Source organism: Brassica oleracea, chromosome C4, assembly GCF_000695525.1.
Source record: "Brassica oleracea var. oleracea cultivar TO1000 chromosome C4, BOL, whole genome shotgun sequence".
In the NCBI taxonomy this organism is placed as follows: Eukaryota; Viridiplantae; Streptophyta; class Magnoliopsida; order Brassicales; family Brassicaceae; genus Brassica; species Brassica oleracea.
Window position 1 is genome coordinate 43,234,270 of NC_027751.1, and position 11,073 is coordinate 43,245,342.

Genomic DNA, 11,073 nt, shown 5'->3' on the forward strand with positions numbered 1-11,073 from the left:
CATGAGCTGAGCTGAGTTGAGTTGAGCTGAGCGAGTTAACTCATTTTGACATCCCTGGAAAGAATCTAACAAAATCTTACTTGAAATTTAAATATTTTTATAAAATAACACATTAATTTCGTAGTTAGTAATATAATATTATTATAAATCAATGTTAACTAAAATTTTATTATAAAACAACAAAATAAAATTCTATACTATTTTTTTATAAATTATATAATTATATTATGTATTATATAAAAATAGAAATGTTATATGAATTAAATATGGTAAAACTATATTAAATAGGTAAATTATATATTTTTTAAAAAAACATCCTTTAAATAAATTATCACTCATCATTAAAATGGGTTAAAACTAGTAAACTATATAATATTTTATACAAAAACAAATTTACTAACATAGGTTAAACTTTTATATCTATAACTATATGTTATATTTTTATTTATTTTGAAACTCTCAACATTATATTGTTTAAAAATGTTTATATACAAAAATATAAAGGTATACAATAACTTTTAGTTACTATTTTAAAAAATAAGTTATTAGAAAACTGTGAAATTTAGTAATTCATTTAAAATATTAATGACAAATCAAATTTTAATTATAAATTTTTTAATATTTTTAAATATAACAAAATCTGTTGACAAAAATTTAGAAAATATTACCAAAAATTCAAAAAAAATTATAAAATAATATATTAATGTAGTAACAAAAACAATTCAAAATTCGTGTAATCTTCCAAACTCAAAAATAGTTGTGTAATTTTCTAAAGTTTTCTTGACAAAAATTACAATTTTGAAAATAAATATTCAAACTCAAAATGATAATATTTCAAATTTTACAAAAGATAAAATCATAGATAATACAGAATAACTTTTTAATATGCACCACGAAAAAATAAAATATATATATATTTTGCAAAATTTAAAGTAAACAAATATCTTGAAATCTTAATTGTAAAAAAAAACTTAATATCATAACATCCAAAATATCCTATATCAACAAAATTTATTAAAATGATATGATAGATGCTACTATATATAAAATCTATAAAAATAATAGGACTATATTATTTAAACATAACACTGATTTTACTTATAAATCCCGTAAAATACAAAAATGATATATGTTAAAGTATATTTTTTTAAACAACATATAAATATAAATTATCTTAAACATATAATTTTCGATGATATAAATAAATAAATTTTTAACATGTATTATATGCAAAATGTATAAATTAAGAAAAAACATATTTTGAAAGAGGTTATCTATTTGATTATTTCATATTGTTATTTTGTTGTACCTAACTTGAAAATATATTCGTAATTAATAAAAATTAATAACAAAGTAAAATGTATCAAACAAATCAATTAATGAGGCCAAATAAGAAAAATATAAACAATAGTATCATAGAATTACATAATACATAACATTAAAATGAAAATTATATATTTAAAACATTTGTAATAATATCAAATATATTTATAAAATGTAAAATTATCTGCATGGACGTGCGGATCAAAATCTAGTAAATGTTATATCCATTACGAGAAGTAGTTAAATTGTTTAAAATATGCATGTGGGTTAAATGGAATTTATACATTCAATTAGTTGAATACAAAAAAAAAGTGAAACATGTAGTGACATATGTTGAAATGTGAGTGGAGAAAATGGTGAGAAAGTGAAAAGCACACACATAGATGAAATTTTATTAAGGAAAATTTCTTAAAAATATACAGACTAATTTTCATTTATTAATAAAATATACGGACTATTTTGGATCTATGTTTATTACACGAACTATTTTTCGTTGCGTATTAAATATACAAACTTTTGAAATTCACAAATTTAATCATTTTTGACGGCATTAATTATATTTAACGGAAGTGACAACGACGTTAGTGTTTAATTAACACATGTTTAAATTTTGAAAAGAAAATTCCTTAAAAATACACAAACTATTTTTCATTAGCTAATAAAATACACTAACTATTTTGGATCTCCTTTAATACACAAACTAATTTTTGTTTTCTATTAAATACACAAACTTTTAAAATTTTCAAGTTTTACACATCAATTTAGACGATGTCACTATGTTTAGCAGAAGTGAAGACAATATTAGTGTTTAATTGAGCATGTGGTTAACTGTGGAGAAAAAATTCCTTAAAAATCCTATGTTAGATTATATTGCTAGCTTTCTTCTCCAGTACGCTTCTATAGTGTAAATTTTTTTTATGAAATTTCAAATTTTTTTATCATTGTAGAAAGAATATATGTAGAACCTAATTCATAACACTAAAATTATTTATCATAGTGTAAATTAACCTTGAATCATTATCAGTACTATCAAAGCGAAAAACAAGAATTAGAAATGCATAACACTAAACTAATTCCAAAATCAAAAACTCGTTTAAGATTACTTAGTTTTCTTCGTCTTTTTTTTCACGACATGAAAATCGACTCCACTTCGAATCGATATAAAGGGAAATCAAAGTAAATAAGAAGAAAATGGACATAGTTTGGAGGATAAAAGAGGTTGGAATATATTAGAGTGTCAAACTCGAATTGAAACTAACTCAAATTAATTTCAATTGGCTGAGGGTGAGAGTGCTTTTCACAGTTAAACCACTTGTTTAGTTAAAATATTGTCTTCACTTCTGCTAAACATAGTTGACATCGTCTAAATCGATGTGTAAAATCTGTAAATTTTAAAAGTTTGTGTATTTAATGGAAAACAAAATTTAGTTTGTGTATTAAATGGAAATCCAAAAATAGTTTGTGTATTTCATTAGCAAATGAAAAATAGTTTGTGTATTTTTAAGAAATTTTATTTTCAAAATTTAAACACGTGTTAATTAAACACTAACGCCGTCGTCACTTCCGTTAAATATATTTAACGCCATCTAAAACGATGTGTAAAATCTGAGAATTTCAAAAGTTTGTGTATTTAATAGGCAACGAAAAATAGTTCATATATTAAACAGAGATTCAAAATAATTAATGTATTTTATTAGCAAACGAAAATTAGTCATCGTGGTGGTCTGGGAGTTGGTGAAAACTTATTTCATGATCTATGTTATCTGGCGTCATTAATGACAATACTTTTCTTTGATTTTAAAGTAAAAACAGCTAGGCGACAGATGTAGATTTGACTCACTGTTAATGTTTAATCCTCATACGTCACCTCAATCTAGCACGTCTAGGTTCCAAGTCTCAGAGACTCGGGCGGAATTTATTAAAAAAAAATTAAGAACAGAGGTTATATAGAAAAAGTAAGATACGGATTCACTCGTGTACTTGTGATTTTCGAAAACACAAAAATGTCGGAACTGAGATGGAAGTGTCGGGGTCTGAGATCAGTGATCGTTCTCTTCACCAATTTCGCTTTAGCTTTTGCCTTCGTTTCCGCTGAGAGGGGCATTTTTGATTCCAAGGCGAGGGAAAGTGACGAACCACCCAGTTTCTTCCTGGATTTTCTATGGGAACCTGATCAGACAGGTTATCATCATGTCTGGCCCGTAAGTAGGTTTTCTCTTTGATCTGATCCGGATTTAATAAAAGAAAAAGAAAAATAAAAATCATTTTTCCAGGAATTTGAGTTCAACTGGCAAATTGTTTTGGGCACACTCGTTGGATTCTTTGGAGCTGCGTTTGGTAGCGTAGGAGGTGTTGGTGGAGGTGGCATTTTCGTACCTATGCTCAGTTTGATTATCGGCTTTGATCCTAAATCAGCAACAGCTTTGTCAAAATGTAAGAGTAACATTATACTACCATTGTTTTAAACTATCAGTTTTATATAGTTATTTTGATCATTTTCTTTTAATAGGCATGATCGTGGGAGCTTCTGTGTCAACTGTGTATTACAATCTTAGATTGAGGCATCCTACGCTTGATATGCCAATCATCGACTACGATCTCGCGCTGTTGATCCAGCCCATGCTTATGCTTGGGATTAGCGTTGGTGTCGCTTTCAATGTCATGTTTCCAGATTGGATGGTCACAGTACTCCTCATAATCCTCTTTCTAGGTAAAAAAAAAAAAATCCTCATAATCCTAAGAAATTTTTCCTTTCCATTCATTCCCATTCCTTTTATTTTAGAAAAATATTGAACAAAATTTGTTCCTCAGTAGATGTGATAAGGAATCATTACTCCTCATCATTCCTATAATTTTATTCTTTTCCATTCACTTTCTATCCGTTTCCAATGTTCCTGCGATGGTTAGAGCCATTGTCTTTCCCATCCGTGGTTAGACTTATTATATCAATGTGTATGCAGGTACATCAACAAAGGCGTTTTTGAAAGGTCGTGAGACTTGGAACAAGGAGACTATAGAGAAAATGGTACATCCCTAACTTTCATGAATTATTCTTTGAATATCCTTTCTATAATATTGTTTTATAAGAACTTTCAATCTTTAATGCCTATCAAACTTTTTTGTGCTACAGGAAGCTGCTAAGCGTTTAGAGTCAGATGGTGAGTTGAGTTTTTGTTGTGTCAAACATGTTTCAGTGACAACCATATTACAACCTCTGTTTTTTCTTCTTCTTTTTTGGGTTAAACATAATCTACTTTTCACCAGGTGTATCTGCCACAGAAGTAGAATATATGCCTCTTCCTGCAGCTCCGAGCACCAATCCTGGAAACAACAAGAAACGAGAAGTGAATTAATTCTATTATCTTTACACTAGTGCTAGTTCTGTGTTATGTCAAGAGTTAACAATGCTAATTTTACTGCAGGTAAGTATTATTGAGAATGTATACTGGAAGGAACTTGGGCTTCTCGTTTTCGTCTGGATTGTTTTCCTGGCACTGCAGATAGCCAAGGTTAGTTAGTACACATTCATATGTATCAGTTGGAGCATGCTTTTTACATGTTAACCTTTATTCATGTTCTTTTCATGGAAACAGAAAAATATGCCAACTTGTTCAGTAGGATATTGGGTCATAAACTTGTTACAGGTATTACATTACATTCAGTTACATTTTATTTTATTTTATTAGTTTGCTGAGAGAACCATGTACACTGCTTACTTACATCTCTTCCGATTCATGCAGATTCCGGTTGCAGTTGGTGTATCAGGCTACGAGGCAGTAGCTTTGTACCAGGGTAGAAGAATCATTGCATCTAATGGACAAGGAGGCTCTAATTTTACCATTGGTCAGCTTATTCTTTACTGTTCATTTGGCGTATTGGCGGGTGTAGTCGGTGGGTTACTTGGTTTAGGCGGAGGTTTTATCATGGGACCATTGTTTCTTGAGCTCGGTGTCCCTCCACAGGTGTGAGAATTTATCATAATCGAGAATCACTAGTACTTGTATCATTTGATCTCTACTTTTTGTTATTGCAGGTCTCAAGTGCCACAGCGACTTTTGCTATGACTTTCTCTTCATCCATGTCAGTTGTAGAATACTATCTTCTCAAACGATTTCCTATTCCATATGGTGAGTTTACATGTTACATTATGTTTGATAAGACTGTTTTTCTTACCTCGGGATGTCTACTTTTATGTCTATGTAGCTCTGTATCTTGTGGGAGTGGCAACAATTGCAGCTTTGGTTGGACAACATGTAGTCAGAAGACTGATAGCAGTCCTCGGCCGAGCATCCCTCATCATCTTCATCCTCGCCTCCACGATTTTTATCAGCGCCATATCACTTGGTACATGACCTCCCTCGCTCACCAAAAACTATTTCTTTGAATTTCAGTACTTTTAATTTGTTCTGCTTTAACATATACTTACTTTGTTTCGTGAGTTGGTGTTTATCTATCAAAATGGATAGGATAGATATCTTGCGCAGCTAGTGACGGAATTTTTAATCACCTTGAGTAGATGTGTAATGTTATACTTTGTTATTAGGTGGCGTGGGAATAGTGAACATGATGGGCAAGTTGCAACGGCACGAGTACATGGGTTTTGAAAACCTCTGCAAGTACAGTGGTTAAAGTTTAACAATCTGGATAATGTCAAAGAAAATATCTCGGTTTTTAACTGAAGCCAAGTCGTCTCTACTCAGTAAGTATAGCTTGTAAAAGTTCTCATTCTTGATGGCAAGATTTATTGTCTTTCGATTTTTGTGTCTATTTCTTTAGTCTAGAGACTATTGCGCTTGTTCGCTATTTGTTCTAAAATATGTTTTTCTAAAATACTTATGTAATGTTGGACAACCAAAACGTATAAAGTTATGGTTCCCCAGCCGCGGGACATCTCTAAGCATATAACTTCACACACGTGATGGTAAGCGGTAACTACATCGAATAGGTCATTTAATATATTGTTCAAAAACAAAATTAACAAACGATATAAAATGAATATAGTACGTATAGGAAATGTATACAAAAACAAAAACCATAAAACAAATAATTATTAAACAAAAAAATGAAACTCACTATACAAATCTCGGATCCTCCCTGCAGTGAAACACACTCTTAAATCTTGCGAGGTTATTAACCGTTCCAGTAGATTCCACTAGAGCTTCTTCGGTAGATTATATGTCTTCTTGAGAAACCTTGTCGCAGATTCATCGTTACGATAACACAAAACTCGTAAGAGCGTGTTTGGTTCCATACCACTCCACTGGCCTGAAGTCGGAGGCAACGGAAGTCTAGACTTAGCTGAAGAACCGTATGCTTCGAGCGTCATTCCCTTAAACCTCTCTATCAAACTGTCTGTGTCTGTACTGAACAGAGGAAGCACACCTCTGACCGTGGTCGAGAACTTATCGATCAGGTCCATGGCCAGACCATCTCCATTCGCCCAGAACAAATCCTTCATAGATTGGAAATCTTGTTCCATAATCTGAGAGTCTTGTATTGTAAAAGCCCTAGAGGGCCCTCCAGCAAGTAGGACAAGTAAGAAGCCATCGAAAGAGGCTCTCATAATATCGGTTATGATGCGTGTTCGGACTCTTTCGTGTACCGTCTCTGCTATGACTGTCAAATTCTGTTCGAGCTCCTTGAGGAAAGGCTCGATTCTAGAGGACGAGAGGTCACCGATGTACAACCCGTCCCATAACGCGTGGCTTAGGTCATGGAAGACGACTTTGTAAGCTAATGACTCAGATAGCTGTTGAACGCCTTCGATGCAAGCCGCTGGCGTGAGCTCAAACTTTTTTCCTAAACCGTTGGAGAAGTCGTCGGTGTGAGCTGACTCGCAATTCCTCAAATGCGTGATCATTCTCTTCTCCACAACGTCAAGCTCGCTGCGGATTTTGTGCAAGCTGTTTATTCTGACACATATCTGCGTGACCCCAAAGGAACCACCCTCTCCGTTGGCAATCGGAACCTGAGAGTTTTTCTTCTGAGAAGGAGGTGACTTTTCTTTCTTCTTCCAAACACCTTGGAACTTTGACTCCGTTGTACATCGTGTGAGTGCAGGCATTGTAGGCATATACGTAGTTCGAGAGCCTGAGCATCATATCATTAGATGTTAGAAATCAAAAAGTTTCAACAGATAGGAATCATCAATCATATGCCAGCAAACTTACCACAACCAGATTTCGCCTTTGAGACATAATACTGAAGATATTTGTCTAAACCAATGATCAAATCAGGTAACACGGCAGGATGCATAGGTATGGGAAGCTGAAAAAACGCTTCCAAAGTTTCATCAGTAATCCGCAAAACTTCTGCAGCAGATAGTGCATATCCTCCTTCTTGATTCTCCACCGGGTTCCAAACCTAGAAAAATAAAACTTTTGATGATTAAATCACTCCAAAACTTAATAAAGACTATGTTTGATTTTTACTAACCTCTTGCTGCAAATTCCTGTCGACCCATTCCTTAAGTCTGTCTATTCTCGCCTTGATCCAGTCTTTGACCAAGTTAGCAATAACAGTCTTAGCTTCGAAAGGAGGCATTTCACGGATAATTGCTTTGCCACCATCGTCGCTGTCAACAGAATCCTCTACTGCGATTTGCACAAGATCCTTCTCCAGCTTATCAGCAGCTCTTAATACCTGAACAGCATCGGGTGTCAATTCAGATATCCTGGAGATAAACTGTTTAATCTCGTTTCCGTAACAAACATGGAGTGTAGCCACAGCAACTCCTGCAGCAAACGGATGCCATCTCTTCCATATTGGACTGAACATTCGCTTTTCCTGAACAGCTAGCTCGCCAATGTCTTTAGCAAGGATGGCGAGAACAGGGAGAGGGTTTTTCTGGTTCCTCGATGCCCTCCTGCTAGAATCTGCTTTCTCCATTCTCTATTAAGGGACATAAAAAATAATCAAATATAAGTTGATAGAATCGTTGACAGAAACGGTGAGTAAAAAGACACAATGCCAACACTTGCCTGAGCAAAAGCAGTACGTAGTGATGACCTGATGTATGTCTCAATCCTCGTACGAGCTACATCAACTTCTCCTTTCCTCCTTCTACGATATTCGTTAGATATATCTTCAACTAAAATCCTAGCTGCTGATACACCCAAAGAAACAATGCCCTCCATTGTACCCACATTGCTTCGGTCAAAGGTGTCATGGTACGCAAGGAGCCTCTTCTCTGCCCAGCTCAATATAGCACTAAGCGTAGCACTTAAAACTTGGGAGTATTCAGGATCTTTCGTCGTCTTTGCATCTTTAGCAACTTCCGCAAGCTGAGATTCACAGGCGTAAAGCAAATCCATCTCAGCTTGTCCAGTCACAACGTACCGAGAGAACAAAAGCCACGTGAAACAGAGGTTATGAAGCATCTGGTTGATCCCAAGAATCACCCACGTCTTCTTTATATGTTCCATAAGGTCATCAACTTCCTCCACCATGGAAGTAGCGTCGCTAGAATCAAAGCAAGCCTCTAAAAGCATTTCATATAGCCTGAGATTAAACGGAGAGCCATCAGCCCAGTGGCAAGAGTCGGAGAAAGACCCGTCAGATCTAGTGGCGAGAGACATGACCGCGGATCGAAGACTCTGCATCTGCTCGTTGTTCCTTCCAGTCTCCAAAGGCCGGTCAAGCGCACCGTGAATGATCTGTCGCAGTCGTTGAGAAGAACTCGTCTTGTCAAGCGGTACGCGAGGGTGAAACAGAAGACCTGCCTCGAGAACCTTGAGTGATCTCTTCAGCCACGCGTCGTACTCTTGCTGATCCGTGAAATCAGATGACTTAAGCTGCTGTAACAATTCTAACGGAAGAACCACTGACTCAATCTTCCTTCCAACCTGAAAAAAAAAAAAACTCATTAAAATAAACTTTCCAGCAATTAACACATCCATATCCAGAAACATACAATTAAAGATCTATAAACATCAAGAAAATCAAATCACGGATAAGTTAATTGGAATCAATACAACAAGATCAGCGATTAGATTCAACTAAATCAAGCTCGAGATTTACTATAGATCGAACAATTGACCAGGTCAAGGTGTGAATCAGCTCAATGCAGAAGCGAAACTGAGCTAACCTGACTAGCAGCAATCCTAAGGAAAGCCCTACGAACGCGCGAATCGACGGACTCCGATACTCGCATTTGGATCCGCATGAGCTCACCGACAGTAGTGGGGCGCTTCGACTTACCACCCGAGCCAGAGCCAGAACCAGAGCCCGAGCCAGGGCTCTTGGTAGATCCAGGTGATAAGGATGACAACGACTTCATCCCCAAGGCCTTCTTCATCTTGCTCGCGGCGGCTGCGGTCAGAGAACGCTGGGCTGCTGGAGAAGCAGGAGAGACGCCGTTGCTCGGCGAGTCCGGATTCGCAACGGAGACTGATGAAACGGCTGATGAGAGAGGCTTCCCGGTGGCGCTACGGCATGCGGCGACGAAGATCTCGTAGGCAATGAGGCGGAGATCGGATTCGGAGAACTGGACGGCGAGTTGTCCGAGTGGAGACGGTGGTAGATCGGAGGGAATCGTGGATGCCATCGACGGAGGCGGCGGCGGCGGCGTCGTCTCTCTCTTGGAGTGACCCAGAGACAGCTCTCTGAAGAGGTGAGCCATTTTTTTGTTTGCGTGTGAGGGAGCGCAGCGAAAAGGAACAATAATACAGCTTCTAATTAACAGTTGCCCCCAAAAAAAAGAAGAAATGGCACTATTGTAATTATTGTAATTATGTTGAAATTTCATTGCGTTAGTTAGTCAAAGTTAAAACTTTTATATTTTGGTATAATTGACCAAAAACTTGACCCTTAAATTTCCTTATAAATTGAAGTGCTTGAGCTGTAAACATAATCTTCATTAACAATTTTCTCTACCTAATTTGTATATTCATGAATACCAGCTATGTTTGTATAATTGGTTATACATTAACCGAAATTGTCTTACATGATAATACTTTTGTTTAATAACACAAGTTGTTTGTATAATCGTTTATACCATTAGTAAAAAATAATTAAGAGAAGTAAAAATGAATAATAGAACTCCACAAGCATGGTCGAGTGGTAAAGCAGACTTAGAAATGTGCCCCATGTTTAAAAACTACAGTGACACCCCGATTTACATAATAAATTGATAAAAGTGGAAATAAAATAATAATACAACTCAAATAATAATGATCTTCATATCATAATATAAAAGTCAATACGATACCAAAAGGCCTAAAAGCCCAACATCGATAACATCCGAAATATAAAATACGACATAAACCGAAAGTCTGAAATAGGAATAACATAAACGATAAAAGTCCAAAGGCCTAAAGGCCCGATAAAGATAAAAGCGGTAAAAACGATAGAAGCCCAAAAGCCCAATAACACCGGTCCGATAATCACTCCTGCTCGTCGGTCTCACCTGAAAGGGGGAAGAAGGAGGGGTGAGCAACAGGGGAGTTGCCCAGCGAGGTATGGGATGCTAAACCGCAAACCACAGACTGAGTTCATAGCACTACTAAAATGTAGGCCTAGCTCTAGCATGAAACAAACACGGTGCCTATTACACCACACATAACAATCAATATTCGGCTAGAGGACTAGCCGTTACAACTCATGCGCTTATAATACATAGCTACTCTCTGCACCACGCATCTCCTCATAAGGATATATACATATACTCGAAGCGTCGTTAGTACAGTCTGTCTCTGTACCCCCGCCCATCGTAGCGTCGAATGCAAACGTCTCTGCACCACGCCCCAAACA

The 11,073-nt window shown here is 35.8% G+C and overlaps 2 protein-coding genes across 2 annotated transcripts; one reads left to right on the plus strand and one right to left on the minus strand.

The window, feature by feature from the left end:
- The first annotated feature begins 3,208 nt into the window (after positions 1–3,208).
- On the plus strand, positions 3,209–6,217 carry LOC106341946. Its single transcript, XM_013780703.1, has 12 exons — positions 3,209–3,524; positions 3,597–3,756; positions 3,833–4,033; positions 4,284–4,348; positions 4,454–4,481; positions 4,588–4,667; positions 4,746–4,832; positions 4,917–4,967; positions 5,064–5,285; positions 5,357–5,450; positions 5,527–5,667; positions 5,867–6,217. Exons 1-12 carry the CDS (start codon positions 3,327–3,329, stop codon positions 5,950–5,952), a joined length of 1,413 nt encoding a protein of 470 aa, XP_013636157.1. The 5' UTR covers positions 3,209–3,326; the 3' UTR covers positions 5,953–6,217.
- Positions 6,218–6,245: 28 nt separating this feature from the next.
- LOC106341945 lies at positions 6,246–9,978 on the minus strand. The gene is made up of 5 exons (XM_013780702.1): positions 9,410–9,978; positions 8,304–9,167; positions 7,759–8,214; positions 7,494–7,686; positions 6,246–7,413 (listed from the first exon to the last, which is right to left on the minus strand). Exons 1-5 carry the CDS (start codon positions 9,941–9,943, stop codon positions 6,476–6,478), a joined length of 2,985 nt encoding a protein of 994 aa, XP_013636156.1. The 5' UTR covers positions 9,944–9,978; the 3' UTR covers positions 6,246–6,475.
- Positions 9,979–11,073: the final 1,095 nt, after the last annotated feature.